This window comes from Anthonomus grandis, chromosome 15 (assembly GCF_022605725.1).
Source record: "Anthonomus grandis grandis chromosome 15, icAntGran1.3, whole genome shotgun sequence".
Lineage (NCBI taxonomy): Eukaryota > Metazoa > Arthropoda > Insecta > Coleoptera > Curculionidae > Anthonomus > Anthonomus grandis.
Window position 1 is genome coordinate 15147201 of NC_065560.1, and position 18385 is coordinate 15165585.

General features: G+C 31.4%; 1 protein-coding gene across 2 annotated transcripts; it reads right to left on the reverse strand.

Annotated features, from left to right (window-relative positions):
• Nucleotides 1–352: 352 nt before the first annotated feature.
• Nucleotides 353–17991, reverse strand: LOC126744918 (cAMP-regulated phosphoprotein 19). Of its 2 annotated transcripts, XM_050452514.1 has the most exons (3): nt 17837–17991; nt 17553–17737; nt 353–840 (listed from the first exon to the last, which is right to left on the reverse strand). In XM_050452514.1, exons 2-3 carry the CDS (start codon nt 17725–17727, stop codon nt 611–613), a joined length of 405 nt encoding a protein of 134 aa, XP_050308471.1. In that variant the 5' UTR covers nt 17728–17737; nt 17837–17991; the 3' UTR covers nt 353–610. The 2 variants fall into 2 exon arrangements, with proteins under 2 accessions (XP_050308471.1, XP_050308472.1); XM_050452515.1 differs by having other exon boundaries at nt 17553–17928.
• Between the last annotated feature and the right edge of the window lie 394 nt (nt 17992–18385).

Here is an 18385-nt window from a genome sequence, read left to right on the forward strand (position 1 = left end):
ATCCTGTTTGAGAAAAATAAAACTGCCTTATTTCTTAAATCTTCATTTACTTTTCTTTGATTTCACTGTTTCATAAAAGACTTGTTTTCTTTTTGTTTCTAGTTTTTAATTTGTTAGACATTATAAGATATTGTCCTTATACCAAATATTTTTATTTGGCTGAATTTTTTCATTGATTGTTAAAGTTTTGTTTTAAGTTAAAGATTAATTTTAACCAGTTATCCTTAAATGTATATTTTTCCAACTTTAAATATTATTCCTTTTAACATTTTGGTTTATATAAACAATTCACTTTCTTTTTTGTTGCAACAATTAGCAAAATATTTTCTGAACAGTTCAAAAAGGACAGAAAAAACAATAACTTCCATCTATTTATACAAACAGAACTTAATACTAAATTTAATTATCAGAACGTAATCATTAAACGAGCGCAGGTCCAATACGCTACTGGAATTTAAATTACGGTATCGCTATTATAAAAACTACAACTTAAATATTTATAACAAAACTCACTCCTAACCCAAAAAGAAAATATTATTTCCTCCATAAAAAGTCTTGTATCTACTTAAAAAACACCGGTTACTGATCACAACACTTTGATGGTGCAGATTTAACTTATATTGGGTCCATGTCCAGTTGGTGTGGTGGCCATAGTAATGCTACTAGTGCTAGTAGCTAGCTTTGATGGTTGCGCAAGTGAAGTTTTTCTTATCGGAACAGTTTCTGGGGTAGGAATGGCTTCGCCTGTCTGGAAAATGGGTACTTTCAAGGGTGGTTTATTAATTCCACCCATTTTCTGTTTGGCCATTTGGTAGTCTCCAGAATCAAAGAATTTCTGACCTATAGAATAAACTTTAAGTATATTTCCGTAAAAAGAATTGGGAGATAAAATAAATAAATAATGTCATTTATTAAGAATAATAACACAATTAGATTATTAAATCTTAAAGGGCGAATTCTAGCTTGTTTACTCACTAAACCGCTACTCTTAAATTAACCCTTAAATTATACACGCATTTATTAAATGTCTATAAGAAAAAATAAATAAATACTAATACGCCCTCCTATACCAATAATTAATACTACAATCTACTAAAAGGTGAACCATGAATTTTATAATATGCAATGTAAAATTGTAATCTTAGTCCAACTGCAAAAAAAACTAACTACACATTTTGATGAAACATCAACACATTCTTTATATTTTTTCGGAAAATGGAGATTATAGAAAAAAATTATAAAAATTATTATACAGAGTGTCTACTATAAAAACCGCCAAACTTTAAGAGGTATATAAAATTAATATAACATTTGAAAATTTTCAATTTTTGTGGTTTTTTTTCTTTTGCCCATGATATTGCTGTGAAAACAAATAGCTATCACAAAAATAAGTATATCATTGGAAAGTATATTAAGTGCAGTAGTTTTTGCTGAAAAAAAAACATGTCCCTATTCACTAAATTTTAGAAAAACGACAACAAAGAAGATACCACTAATTTTGCACATTTTCCAAATAACATTTACATTTAACTTAACACCCGGTATAAAAAAATTCTCAAAAACTTAAATACACCCATCTTATAGCAAATTTAATTCTCTTTCAGATGGTATATCTAAATTTTATGTGGTGGTAAGAATAAGGGTATATATTTTTGTTTATATGAGAAAAAAAACAAAGAAATTTGATAAAATCAAAAAATGTTAAATACTACAAGAACTAACAACTTTTCGAAAAAATGTTATATGACTTTTTTGTTGCAAATGACTTGTTTAATCACTTCTTAAAGTTTGGCGGTTTTTATAGTAGACACCTTGTATAATAACACAGCTATGAACGAAAAACTTCTCTAAAATAATGCAGTAGTATGTTGTGGCATAATTAACTTGTTTCTAACTGTCAAAGAGCGCCGATGGGTCTCATCCCTAAATATTAATTTCGATCTTAAGTATAAAGGCAAGTTTGTATCTAGAATTTTATAAATAAACATTAAAAGAAGATACTTAAACAAATTCTCGACATTCAGCCAATTCAACTGTTGTATCTTTGATGAAATGTGGTCAAATTTCTTGAGTCCATAAATAAATCGACAGCAGTTATTTTGCATCCTTTGAAGCCTCATTTTTTCAACCTGAGCAATACATGGGTAAAAGAGAGTTAAACCGTAAGTCAATTTTGAAGTTTAAAATATGTTTGTTTGCGTATAAAATTTTTAAACTCACATTATGTCCTTTTACTCAGTGTTGAAATATGATCCTCAAAGCAACAATTCAAAAATTTTTACAATTCCCAAATTTTTAGCTGTGTTCGAGTAGACCAGCAGCTGATCCTCCATCTCAAGATGAATGTATACCCTGAGAAACTCTGAGTTGGGGCTTGTAACGTAAAGAGCAAGACCTTGGTTTTATCAGTATTTAACCTCAGTCCATGCTTTCTTCTATACTGCATATTATACAAATGTTGAATAAGTCACTGTTTGTTTCGGTTTCTGCATCATTATAATGTTTAGGATTAAAGGTGTATAACACTTGTGTGTCATCGACATAAGACTGTATTTGGGAGTATCTAGTTGTTTTATACATATTAAAGGTGTATAATAGAAATAACAGAGGTCCCAAAATGGACTCCTGTGGGACTCCAGATTTTACAGTGCCCATTGCCGATATTCCCACCTGCGTACGTAGAATCTGCTGCCTACCACATAAATACGATTTAAAAAAGCAAACCACTCTATCCGAAAATCCAAAATACTTTAATTTAGCACACATAAGATTATGATCAACACAATCGAACGCTTTTGAATAATCGAGTAAGACTAGTAGTCAGTAGCCAGCTTTTTATTCATGGCTGGAATTATTGAATCATTTAAATTCATTAAATTTCTTGTCGTATTAAAACCGGGACGAAAACCTGACTGAGTGGAAAGCAGCAAACCGGCACTATCAAGAAAAGAAAACATTTGTCTGTACACCACTTTCTCAAGAAGCTTACTCAAAACAGGTAAAAGACTCACAGGTCTTAAATCGGTAAATCGAGATGGTAAAGTTACTTTAGGTAAAGAAAAGATAACAGTAGTCTTCCAAACTGAGAGAAAACATCCGTCCTCTAGGCATACGAGGGTGAATCAAATATGAACCGGACTTTGGTTTTAGTAATTTTATTGGTACAGTAAATAAAAGTTTGAACACATGTTATTTTTGTACATAATCTCCTCTCTTATTTACGCATTTTTCCCACCGGATCGGAAGTTTTTTAATTCCTTCATCAAAGAATGAAGCTGGTCGTGTCAGTAACCAATTGCGCACAAACGTTTCCACACCTTCGTCGTCGTCAAAGTGATAACCTCCCAATTCTTCTTTTAGTGGCCCAAACATGTGGTAGTCACATGGTGACAAATCGGGACTGTAAGGCGGGTGTTCAAGTGTTTCCCAATGAATATTACGTAATTTTAAATAGGCGATAATAATAAAAAGGCGAGGAACCCATCTTGCACACACTTTGCGGTAACCCAAATTTTCTGAAATGATTGATTGAGCACTTCCGTATGATATTTCGACGTGTGCAGCAATTTCCCACAATGTAAGGCGGCGGTCACCTTCAATCAGCTCACGGATCGCACGAATGTTCGCCTCATTGATGCTTGTCCTGGGTCGGCGTGCATGGCTCTCGTTTTCCACTACCTCTCGGCCATCGGAAAATTTTTTGTGCCAGTCGTAGACTTGAGTCCTTGATAAGGTTTCATTACCGAACTGTGCAGTTAGTCGACGCAAAATTTCGGAAGGTTTTACGCCCTCACGCGACAAAAATTTTATAATAACGCGTTGCGCAACAGACGTGTGTACCTCTTGTTCAGACATGATGCTACTAACAGCTCATCTACTCCGGTGCGCCAAACCGACTGACTCCCCTCCTCTTGACATCCCTATCTAGCATATATCAGGACGTCGCGCCACTCGCTTCACCTATGGCGCGCTAAACAGAAAAGTCCGGTTCATATTTGATTCACCCTCGTACATTAATTATATGAGTAAAATGATCCAATAGAATAGGGATGCTAACCTTTACCATAAAAAGTGTCATACCATCAATACCCGGCGCATTTGACTTCAACTCGTCAATGCCTCTGCGTGTCTCTGCCTGAGTAGGTAACGAAAAGTCAAAAGCAGAGGAATCACGTCTATTTGACTAAAAGAAATCTATGAGACCCGGATCAGCTCCATTTTGTTTAAATATTGATAAACAATAGTCATTTATCTTGTCACGATCTTGCAGCTCTATAGGCAGTTTCGGCTTTGACCCAGTCATGACTCCAGCTATCGTTAAACGTTTCCATATAATTATGGTATCCCGATTAGAGACGTATTTCAGGTAAGCAGCTTTTTCTCGCCTTACGGATGCTAGGGCAAAGTTCCGAGTAAAAGAGTTTAGTACCTATTTAGTATTATATATTTCGATTATTTTTTAAGATGGGGTGACGCATGGCAACAATTATTCTTAGTAGTCAATGAGGGTTGTCGTCGGGTGGTGTTGTTCGAACGTGAAAAAGAATGTCGTCGATTAGTCAGGCAGTTCATTATTTTCTGGTTTATAAATAAAGTTAGTAACTGCACACAATTATAGTATTATTTAAAGGCTTGGTTGGTTCAAGGGTGGGATTATATCTATATAATATTATTATTACATTAATATTATATTATTATATTATTTGTATGCCCTAAAACAGTTTATATGACAATTTTTGGAAATATCGAAGAAAAAGTTCAGCAAATTCTTTTTATCAGCTGTTGAAAATCTTATTTTGTAGGTTTTGTTGCTCAGATCAGATTTTTAAGACATTTTAGAAAACTTTCTGTGTTTGAATTGACTTTAGATTATTCATTGAAACGGTCAAGTTTGGCCAAAGATGTTTTAAATACTGTCACTTGTAGGGATAGACAACTTAAAATTACTTAAACCAGTTAATAAAAACCTATTTATTAACTATTTAAATGAATTTTCACGAAAATCAACGCATCACTTAAATCGTATTATTTACCACTGACATTTTTTTATTTTATTAAAACATATATGTATGTAGAGTCCTTATAAAAAAAATAATCGACTCTACATATGTTTAAAAAAAAGATAAAAAAAGTCGGTGGTAATGGTTTCCCATAAATTTAGGTGGAAAAAAATTTAGGTGGTTTCATTTAAAAAAAGTTCAAATTATGTACCAACCAAACTAATTTTAAAAAGAAGCTCCTCTAATTCAATTAAGATTCCCCCTATTAAAGGTTTTTTTTCCGGTTTTCAAGATTTAGCCGCAATCGAGCACCGCGATATTAAATGAATACCCTGTAGTCAATTGTGTATTTTAGTTAAGAGTGCGGTCCACCACGTGACAAAATCGGTTTCGAAGCGCGACAGTAGTTTCGTGGCCGGTGCAGTTTTCGCTGAAAGTAGCAACACTGGCTGCCATAATTACCCACTCCACCGTTCCCTTCTCCCTGATATATCGAATCTCGATTACCAGGGACGCAAGTCAACTGGTCTTACTTCTTGTTAGGTTTATTAACTACTTTTTATGTTATAAAGTCTTACATTATGTACATACAGGGTGTTTCGGGAGGAAAAGGAAATATTTTGGGAACATGTTCAGAAGGTCAAAATAAGATAAATTAACTCATATGTTCTAATCCGATTCTCGACCGTTTCAGAAATAATCGGTTCTGAAGTTTATTTGTAAGATTGTTGGCCGTTTTGTTCAAACGTGGCATGAGGATTTTCATCTGACTACCGATATTCATTGTGTCGGTTATTAATTCCATTGCGGGTAAAATAAGCTTCATCGCTAAATAAAATGTAATTATGTAGGTCTCGATTTTGTGGGATCCATTCACAAAATTGAACCTCTAAGCCAAAATCACCTCTTTTTCCTAAGTGTCTTCCAAACGTCTACATGTGATACTAATCGAAGTTCTTTTCTAATCCGCCTCGTACTAACACTCGGGTTCTCTTCAGCCATATCCGCCTCTCGTTCAGAATTAATTCTTATGCTTGGAAACATTCCTGTTTCCTGAGCGTTTGCAAAAACTGTCTGAAAAACTTTTCGATTAGGAATTCTTCGATTTGGAAAACCACGTCGGTATTCATCAACAGAACGTAATGCGCTACCATTACAGAAACCATACACGAATAATACTCCCTATGGGTGAATGTGTGAGACATTACATAATGGAACCGTTTGCAACGAGGTTTCAGGCTAATCACGCGCTGCTGGGATATACACTAAACTAGTTTCAAACCATTCCAAATATTGTGCTAGAACAAACCTAATGATTATATTGTATTATAATAATATGTTTGATTCTTTTGCTTTGTCTCTAAGTGGTATTCCTTTTGGATAAAGTGGATCAACTTCCGGTAAAAGGTAATGTTCATAAAAATATTTTAGTTTGGGCAACATTTTAACTCTCCAAAATGCTTCATTACGAGGAATCTTCAAGAAAAACGACTATTAAAAATTATAAGGCATAGCTATAATGAATAATGGTGATGTTTCATATTTTAAAAATCATAGTACATTTTTTAAAAAAGAAATACATTATGTAGTATGTAGTTAAAGTAAGAGTTAAAATTATACCTTTATCGCAATATTATTGATCTTATAACATTTTTTTGAAATGTCCTCAACGAAAGTTAAAATTTTTATACTGTTAAAATTACGGATTATCGGTTGAATGAGAACTTATTAATACAATGATTTACCTTCTATACCATTAATCCAAGAGGGCTTTATACTACAAAGAAACAGAATTTTCTTTTTGTAACTTGCAACTGTCCCTGGATTTGATAGTTATAGTTGTGGTTCCTTTTTAGATGTAAGGAACCATTTTCAATGATAGCAAATGTAATTCCCATTTCAGTACTAATTTTTGAAATTACAAATGGGCATTTAATTTTAATAATTTGAACGGAGACTCGTACTTAGAGATAAACCATTAAATGTTAAGCAGAACATGTATTTTATGTAAGATACATGTTCGCGCATTTTTCTCGACAGGTACGCAATTATCTTGACGAATAATATCCCGAACGTTGGATTGGCCGTGGAGGACCTTTGCTTTGGCCTGCGCGTGGTCCAGACTTAAACCCCATGGACTTCTGTATTTGGGGATATTTGAAATCAATTGTTTCTGATAGTCCTATAATTAATAATCTAAATGAACTAAATATAAAAATTGTAAAATCTGTAAATATGTTAAAAATAATGAGGATCTTCTTTTTAAAATACGGCAGATATAAGAATTAACAAAAGTCGTAATATTTTTTTAAAAATAATCTTAGGTATTAATTTTATTTTATTTAGGATTGCATTGCTAAAAATCTAGTAAATTTAAGTCATTCACATATTATGAAAACCTAAAAGTGCGATTATGTTCTAAAAAAGTAAAAACTAACGCGACGAACGCCCTCTACCAACAACACGGAAACTGTATAAAACTCCAAGTCACCGGTCGCAAATAACTTTAAAATTGTATAATAAATAAAATCGGTTACATATTTCGCTCTTATTACGAGCATCTCTAGACCATATACTGGGACACCTTATACACTTATTAATTACAAAAAAAGCATTATATTTATAGTTTAGGTGAAGTTACTTGGACAAGTATAAAAACTAAAAACGTTTAGCACGCGGCGGTTTCTTTATAGGGCATTGGCGTGCATATAACGTGTTGTTCTCTGGCTTAATATATATAGTAAAAATTTAGTTAAAAGTTATTTTACAACCAACAAAAACATTTATCAAGTCACGCAAAAGTCGTGGTTAGATTTAATGAAATATGCACAGTTTTTTTTTAATTATTAAAAAAATTGTCAAAAAGTTGGGTGGTTTGTTGTTACATAGGTATAAAATAATGTCGTGGCCGTGCTGCAATAGAATATTGTTATACTTGCCTCCGCTGATATTTGTTTCGATAAGCCCAAAAATTTCCGCTGAACAATGAATTTTCATTGAAATGAAATTGAAAATGAAATTTTTGGGCTTATCGAAATCAAATATAAGTGAAGTTAACTATGTATTCATAATTTTGCACCCACATTTTTTTACATCCAAAAATGCTTATCTATTTAGCATCACTATCCATCTCTTCAGAACTGGATTCGTCATTGGCATGAATTATAATTGGATTCATTCGCGGTATCTATTATATCTATTTAAATTATTGCATTTAAGACTTATTGAACTTACATTAAAGTAAATATAACGAAAGGTTTTGTTAAAAATTTAAATTCAAATATATTTTAAATATGTAAATAAGTCTATTTTCTTCTTCTTTTCAATATTTGAGCGTATGAGATAGTATTTTCTAAATTGATATTTAATATAAGTGACATAATACCCAAAATAAGTGACTTGTTAATTTTAATGTCAAAAATTTAATTTAACCTTGAATTTTTATCTTAAAAAAACAGTACTGTATTTTTTTTGTTATGCAAATATTAATGATATTTTTTAAAGTACATTATGTTTAAAAATTATAATTCAGGTTTAAAATATATTCAGGTCAAAAATGACACGTGTTAAAAAATTGATGCTCTCTTAAAATTTGATCGGTAAAGCGATCATAAACTAACAGATTATGAAATGCCTAAAAATACCTATTTACCACAACTATTCGATTCATTATCACTAGTATTAAAAGGCCGCAAAAATTTCATTTTTATTGTTCAAAAGTTGAGACGAAAGTAAATAAAAGAAAACATCAACAGTATATAACAAATAGAATAACAACAAGAACTACAGTATAATATAAACGCGAAACCGATTTTAGGGTGAGCCAAGTCTTCACCATGCTAATTTTAACACACTCACAAAATTCAAAATTGTTTTAATTATTACCATATACAGACCTATATATTATGGCAGGCATCTTAAGAAATGGTTGATTCTTCGCAACATTATTTCCACGTACAAAAAAAAGGGGTGGTCCAATAGCGCCCCAACAAGAAATATAAATTTAAATATTTTTTAAACAAATTTTCAAATGGCACATTTTTAGGCTCAAAAATGCGAAACTTCGTCCTAAATTTAACCATCTTCGTAACTCTTATATTTACCGAGATCCCAATAGTGAGCTAGGAATTTGTAACACGTCGTATAATATATAATATCTAATAAAAAATTACGTTTATAAATAATGGAACACAATAAAAGTTAATATTTTGCTTATATTTGTTTAGTTGAAGAAAACTGTAAAATAAAAATAATGAAACGTATAAAATAATTGCATTTCCTATTTTTGAGCACGCGACTGTGTTTCCTATTTCCGGCCCTTCCACAATTCAATCCCAGCAGCATCGAGAGAATCTCGTATCTTCGTCTGTTTCACGTTATCCGCGCCGAACTTGCCTATCTTTATCTGACAAATATTGATTGTTGAACGGGCCGCCGCGCCGGAGGCTGTGCTGGAAAGACTCGAATCACAGATTTAACTAGCTACGCTAGTTAAATCTGTGATGAGCGTAGCTAGTTTAATCTGTGCTCGAATCCACCGTAAATATATACGGGAATCGATCACTAAATATCGTAATATATTTTGCAGTTTATTTTAATGCATATATGTAGTATGTTGATTGTATTTTGTACATACTCAATTTTGGAGCTTGACCAAGTCACTTCACCTAAACTATACCAGACGTTTTTTGAAATACGTTTTTTACTTTTACGAAAAGTAGCTAAACCTAAATGTTTTTTATCCACAACGTTTCGTTTATTACGACCCATAACGAAAATTTTTAAACAACGACGAAAGTACACAATCACGAAAGAACAAAACACAATGCACTAATAAAATAAAGGAAAATAATAATTGCGAATATCACATAGAATAAAATCAAGACTACTTAGCACTACCCGTTTATCAAAACCGTTTCGACCAATGAAAGCTGACCGGCAAATATTGTGCGTCCTAAGAAACAAGAACGGAGTTGCCAGATCTGCCTAAATATCCTATGGAGACCCAATTTTTAGCCAAAATTATTATTATTTTTTGGGTTAGGTTTTAAAAGAAACCAAAAATGTTTACAACATATATATTTCGTGTGTTATGTTTTATTAGATTTAAGGAACAGGGGATGGTCAATTTTACATTGTTTTAATAAAAAATAAAAATTTTCAACATTGTTTTTTTTGATTTTCAAAATTTTAAATAGCATCCCGTCTAGATAATCCAATAAACAATCCCTACACAAAATTTGAGCTTTCTAACTTTTTTTGTCTTGGTACAGGAGCTAACCCCGTTTTACGCAGGTAGACCTCCCTCTTAAGTGTAAGAGTTGTTCGGCGATCCTTCATTGCATTTTTCGATCTATTAGTAAGGCCACTTGTAAGAAATTTTAGTTTAGCTTTAACCTTCTCCCGAAGATGCTAACATCGTTAGCGAAACACGTGTCGACAGTAAAATAAAGAGTTTTGGTTAGTGGTAAACTGTCTCGTCATTCGTCTTGGGTGTCCGAATTTGGTTGTTAAAGCGAAGTCTCTCCGTTATTTTAAACGTTAGTGGTACGCATTTTTCGCAAACCGTTGTTATTTTTTATAAAACAAAAAAAAATGGTTACCAAATTTTTCCTAGCGACCTTTCTTTATAGGAGCCGGTTTCAAGACTGTTGGTTTTTTTTTATTATGCTAAAATATGATAATTTCCCCATTTCAGTCCAATTTTATTAGTAGGCTTGAAAAAAAATCATTAATTTATCATTCATAATTTTGTTTCTTACAACTTATAATAATTTAATTAAACGAGTATGTGAGATTTGTGCCTTTATACCTCTTACCTAAATTTTGTCAATTGTGACTTAATTTAGTAACCTAACTGATTCTGTTCTTAATAAATGACATTGCTCTGTGCTATCAAGTTTAAGTTGTTATTTGGATTTTGTTTTTTAAATACATTTTGTGACTCTTAAGTTTGAAACTCTCAATGTAATTTTTCTGGCAGAATATTTTGCCTTGTATATGTTATCTTTGATGATGTGCATCAAAGTTTATATCCACCAATTTCCTGTAAAGTCTTCAATACATTGCTGATATATTTTGTGAGCAGTGTGTGTGTTATTTCTAATTAAAAATTGTTGGTATATTTGAATAAAATATTAATATATGTATACTAAATGGTTAATATTAATTTTTATAATGAATTGCAGATGAGGTGGGATCTTTATATACAATACATATTGTTATCTAATGAACTGAGTTAAATTTATTTTAAGTTCGTTTTGTTTATTAGTATCTAACTATATGTAATCTTACAAGGGTAAAAAATAGTGAAAATTTAAGTCTTTCCAATCAAAAATTACTTTTTAAAAATTTTGATCATTTATTGTTACAGGCTTTCAAAAAATAAACCACAGACCGCAGCATATTGAAAGTCTCGTGTAATATTAATGCAGAGTCTTGTTTTTGATTGGTTTGTGAGGGATCGATTTACATTATTGGATCCCCCATAAGTATAATCCCATAGTCAGCCTGATTAATGTTTTATATCAAACATTTATATTCTAAACAAAAACTAAATATTCAAAAAATATTCTAATTTTAGATTTTAATTAATTGCAATTAAAAATTGTTTATTAAAATCAAAAATTAAAGAAATTAGCCCTTAATTATTATTTTAATTTTTCTTGTGAACTGTTTATCGTGACCTCAGTTTATAAGTTTGCTTAATTTTTATTTTTGTTGGGTAAAATATAGATATATTTATAGGTCAAACAAACTACATCAGACGATCAATTATATATTTTGTCGACGTTTCGATCTCTATAAGATCATCTTCAAGACTCTAAAAGATCTATAAAAAACAAATAAAATCATTAAGTTTAAAATCAGTGAACCAATTTTATATAATTAAAATCACATTAAATAAAATTAATTATTTCGAAAATTTATTATAAAACTTAACCAAAACACTCCATACAATCTCTAAACCTTCAACATTTTAAAACCAAAAGGTCATCGTCACAACAGATAATATTAGGAAGATTCTATCAAAATGAAAAACTTGTATATACACTTACATAGTAGGTATATCGTAGATTGTTCTTGTCAATAATAATAATTGTAATTAATATAAGAAATTGATAGATCCTTCCTTGTTTGTTGTAAATTATAGTAAAAATTTTGGTGCTTCTTAATCATCACATATCCTCTTCCCCCATGTTCAATACAGCTTATGTTTGAAAGATGAAGAGAAATGAATCGGTGAGTGAAAGAACCATGCAAGCGACAAAATATTACATTTAAAAGTGAAATAGCCAAAACGCTTTAAATACATTAATATACCATCGGACCAAAGAACAGTGCATAGACCATTGCTGGTACCTAAAAATTAACAATGCCATTTTCTCAATGAGTGAACGAACAATATAAGTGCGGCGCTTATGCTATTTTTTCACTCAATAGTCGTCACACGTGTCATCGCATTGTCTAGTTCAGTTGCAAAAACATGCGGATTGCACTTAGAACATGGAAAGGCCTTTCAATGTTCTAAGGGATTGCAGCATTTTAAGTCATTCTATATTTGGTAATTGACACGAGTGGTAATAAATACTCAAATAATATAGACCCGTATTCGCGTTAAATATTTGCTCTCAAGAAGGAATAATGTCTAGTACAAGCAGTAGTAGTAGTGAAAGTGACTGTCTTGATAGATCCTTGTAGAAAAGAAAAAAAATAATTCCATACTTGGAAATAAAACCAACGTTAATATGCCCAATTACATGGCCATGAACATGTAAATACAGCCGGAAAAGTTATTGAAAAGAAGACTTCGGTACCAACTGAGTAAGTTATCTCTTAGTTCCAAACAAAATAATAATGGAAACATTATAAAATATTTTAGGTGTAAAGAAGAAAGGGATGCATACTATCGCGATTCCTGGAAATAGAGTTTGAAAATGCGCCGGATATACATTTAACTGGTCTTATGGAAGCCAAGCCAGTGACAAGACGACGCACATATACTTTTACTAAAAACACAACGTTAGCATACTACATTAGACAAGAAGCTTAACGAGTCCCAGTTTGTAAAAAAGCTTTTTTGAGCCTACATGCTATTACCAATTTATGGTTGCAGGACCTAAATAAAAATCTGGAGATTCTCCAATAGATTTGCGCGGAAAACGCAATGTTCGGAGGCATGCAAAACCAGAGGAATACAACATTAAAATCAAGAACACATTTGGACGTCCCCAAGTAGATGTCTGTAGTGACTGTGAATGATTAGAGCCAAGACTAAAAATATTCAAACCTAAGCGATAATGCAAAAAGGGTCACCGCAGCCGAATTAATGGTACACAAACGTCATGCTAAAAATGTTTATACGCAGTTCCAAAACTTAACAAAACTTTGTGCTGAAAGAGAAGACATTTCTGCAATAACAAACATATTTTTAGATGGATGTCCTGACAAAAAATGTAACCACACAATGAAGAGGTTTTTGTTGATACTTGCTGCCAAAGTTTTTAAAAAAATATTTTTTGATCTCAATATTTTCCAATCCATGCACACTCTTTTCCGATGTGTGATTGAGATTTTGGAACAGGTAAGAAAGTAATAAGAAAATGTGATCAGAGTTTATTTATAAGTACTACAATAATATGATAAAATCTTCCAGGAAGACTGCATATGACTTCATAGAGGGTTGTAATTCCTACACATTTAATAATAATAATAATAATAAGCATTTATTTGATGACGGGTCCATCAGGAGACCTATATGCACTAGCAGCCCACTCTTTTGACAATTTCAGTTTTAAGCTTTTATTTCAAAGAGGCAACTTAGCCTAGTAACAGGAAACAGTTACAAAACAATGAAAAATATAGTTTAAAGAAAAAAAAAAAGACACAAAACAAACCTAAAAAAAGAAAAGAAAAGTTACAATCTCAAGAATTATCCAAAAAAATTAAAACAAATAACTATTAATATAATATAAAAACCCAATTATAAGTTAAACAAGAATTAACAAGATAATCATATATTCAACAAAATTAAATTAATTGTATGCAGTTAATTTACTGCAATATACCTACTAACTATAACTTAAATCATAGGTCTTAATCCCAAGAGTAATGATCCATCAAGATATCGACAATCACATGAACCTGAGAGAAATTTATATCACACACACGACAGACCCGATTATATAGCGCATATTGTATACCGGGTGACACAGAAAAAAGGGAATACTTAATAACTTTTTTACTTTTCAAGATAAACAAATGAAATTTGGTATATCGATAGAATAGTTATAAGAGCATCTTCTGATATATTCTATTGTTTTCCATCTTTAACTTTCTTATTTTAAATGGGACACTTGGTATATTTTCACGTACTTCAATAAAAAATTATATTCTGAAAACAATAATACTGGATTTTCTACTTTTTTGTTTTATACTCATAGAAATTTTTTTTTTTAAAAGTAGGGTGCCATGAATGGGTTGAAAGTTTTATTTTTTAATCAAGTAATCATGGAAAAATAGTTTTCATATTGTAAATAGCACATTATTGGGAACAACCACTTTTAAAATGCGGTTTCTTTTTCCCAATAGTTTGAGATGATTATTTTTTAAATTGGTTGATAAATAAGCCCAAAAGAAGATTAAATTTATAAAAATTGCATAGAAGGCTTTGATTGAATAAGCTGCGTTTTGACGCGTTGTTCAATTATTTTTCAATTAACATGATACATGACATCCTGTCAAGCGCAATTAGGTATTATTTGTTATTCAAATAAATTTGCTAATATTTGAAATGTTTACCAATGAAGAAAAAGTTGATATGCCGTACGCTATATTCCCGTGCATACGTACTTTCATTAGACAAGAGGATGGTCGTTTTGAAAAATACATGTAAACTTGTTTACCTTGTTGTTAACAGAACATAGTACACACTCTACTTGTGTGTACCTATGTTATGTTAGGTAAATGTTAAATAAAACATGTCGTATTAAGAATATTAAGATACTAAAAAAAATATTGCGTTGAAAAATTTGTTCTTTTATTCTCAAATAGTAATATGACATTTGACAAAATATGATCAGTTGAAAAAAATAGGCAGGCATGTCATTACAATGCTTTCTGTTCATTTTTTGTGAATTAGTTTTTTCTTCTTATGGGCCTATTTATCAACCAATTAAAAAAATAATCTTTTCAAATTATTGAAAAAAAGGAACCGCATTTTAAAAGTGGTTGTTCCCAATAGTGTGCTATTTAAAAAAAATAAAGTAAAAGCAAAAATTAATGGTTTGGACATTTTAAATAGGCATATACAAGATTTGAGTCATAAAATGCAATGAAAAATATTTTTCCGTGATTACTTGATTAAAAAAAAAAACTTTCAACTTGGCACCCTATTTTAAACTTTAAAAAAATGATTTTTTCGATGAGTATACAAAAAGTGTCCCATTTAAAATAAGAAAGTTAGTGTCACTTCCTGTTAAACCCGAAGTAGTGGAAAATAATAGAATATGTCAAAAGATGCACTTATAAGTATTCTATCGATATACCAAATTTTATTTCTTTATCTTGAAAAGTGAAAAAGTTATTAAGTGTTCCCTTTTTTCTGTGTCACCTGGTATAGTGGCAATTATAACAGGATGTTAGTATCCTTAGTCAGTTAGAGTCCTTGGCAGAAAGAAAGTTAGGGGATGTCTAGCATTAAGCCTAAGGAGAAGTACAGGACTATCAATTAATGCATTCAGTAACCCAAGCAGGAATTTTACAGAGAAGATCATTCTCCTGAGATGTAATGGATGTACATTGAAATGTTCCAATAGTTGCCGATGATCAAACCATCTAACTGGATATATGCCATCCTGTCTGAAGGCCAAACACTTAGCAAATCTACACTGAACAGATATAGGAGACCAGATGACCAGAGAAGATAAGGAGACCAATATAGTTCTGATAGAGTGGATTCCATATAATGCAGCCAAACTTCAGTTTTGATCTTACCAAGCAATAGAAAAGCAGTCATAATGTAGATTCCAAAGAAAAATTCTGAGAATTTCTAATTATGAACCCAAGCATTTAAAATTTAAGCTGATAAAACCAAATGTCCACCATCAACTCCTAACTTTAAAGGCATATCAAAAACCTGTAGCAATAAATGAAGAAAATAGCTGATATTAGAAAGGTTATACAATACATATCAGGAGAAAACTTTTAGAGAGTTTTACTTTAAGAGTTTTATTACTATATTATTTCATGGAAGGTTATGAAGAAAAGTGACAAATAAGTCTTTGTGTATATTTCTGCTATTGTAACGTTCATTACAAACCTTTAAATAATTTAAATAAATAATCATATTAAAAAGTCAGTATATGTAAATTATTATGTTTGTTTGAAATTTAAAGTGAATTTGGAATTTTTTAGTTTTTAGGATGCTTGTACACAAGATTTTGTTTTGTCTTACATAATATAGCACATTTTCTTTCTTTCTTTCAAATTCAAAACAAATGTATTTACCAATAAAATTACAAACATAATTATCAATTTAAAATAAATAAACCATTATGATAAAGAGGACCATGCCTTGATTGTGAAACCTTTAGCACAGGTGCAAACCTATGTAGCAAGCCCCTTTTTTTAAAAAAGAATAATAAATAAAAACAAAGAATAATATAACTATTAACCTGTATATAAGTACTTTTCTTAATACAAATTTATTTTTTTGTTTTTCTTTTAGCCGTAAAAGAAATACCAAAGGGAGGTAGGTAGACATGCAAGGGGTGCAAAGGAAAATGAGGCATGTAACAAATGCTACTTGCAAAGAAATTTTAGATGGAGGCCTATAAAAAAATGTATACAGCCATTTTCATGGTTTTTAACACCTTAATTATATTTATTTCAAATTAAATTAGGCATTCCTATGCTGTTTTTCAAGGGGATAATTTTGAATATATTTTTTAAATATCTTTTGTCTGTACAAAACTTGTTTATGTGCATTTTTTCACAAATTAAAATTTGTCTTCTTTTTGTAAACTACCTACTAGATATAGAATCTTCCAATACATCAAAAAACTATACCTACAATAGTTTTTTACATGTCCACTTTCACTTCATTAACTTAAAAAAAGCAAATTGTTGCTTGTACCGTTCTTTCCATGTACGGATTCAATTATAGTCACCATTTTCTCTTTGTTGTAACACTATAACCTCAAAAAAACAAACAAGATGGGCAAACAGGGTTTCCACTCCCCTCAAAAAAAAAATCCTGCATTAAGCTTAGTATATCTTTCCCTCTTAAGTCATACATATAGAATTTCATTCATAAATGTTTGGATAGCAAGGTATGTTAAAAATAAAAGTATGACAATCCACTGAGAGCAATAGAATATTAGCCTGAGCACTTCTGCATATTAAATAAAGGAGTAAAAATCTTTTTATCAATGATGTCGCCTTCATGTAGGCAATATTATTTTTTCAGGGTTTATGTAAAATTATTAACAAATACTAATTTGTCAAATTACTAGTATATAATAAAAAACTAAGCATTGCACAAATTGGTACCTTTGGCTAATCTCTTCTGTAAAAAGGCTGAATGGCCTCCTCGCCCAAGCCCACTACCAGTCATAACAGGATACTTTGCCTTAAGTTTAGCCTCTTCCATTTTCTCCAATTCTTGGGGAGAAGCTGGTGCTTCCCCCTCATTTTCTTGGATGCCCTCCTGCTGTTCTTGGCTCATGTTTATTTTCCTGTTAGAATATAAACAAGATGCAACGTCAAATTGAACTGGTGCATATACTAAAACGCTTAAAAGCGTCTCTGAAAAACTAGTCAAGACTATCACTTACAAATGTTTAAATTTGATCGAATACACACAAGATAAACGGCGGATAAATAAAAAAATTGAAATATTTTGAGATATGACTTTCTTTCTTGACAATTGCGCCTATTATTTTATATTTTGACTTGACGTTCTCAATTGTGTATTGACGTAAATCGCCGTTAAAGTATTAGGCTCGATTCGTGAACCGAGTTCGATCGGTTTGCAGTGATCCGGTCTTGAGAGCGGTAAATCGACGAAATGAAAAGCTGCAAATCACCATACTGATTCGTTGAAATTTGGAGCCAGCTACAGACGATGCGCCCTAAGGCTAGAGGAAAACTATTCCTGTGCTCTGCCTGATCGGTGTCCGCATATTGAACATAGATTGTTTTTGCGTGTTCCTGTGTGTTTTCGTCAATTTTATAAGAAAATATGGATCCAGCCGCTCAGTTAAGCTTACTTTTGGATTTGTAATCAGATTCGGAAATAGAAAATGTTGTGTTGTTATACAGTTGGTCCAAACGGCATAAAAAATCAACATGGAAGAACGATTATTTAAGAAGAAGAAGCACTC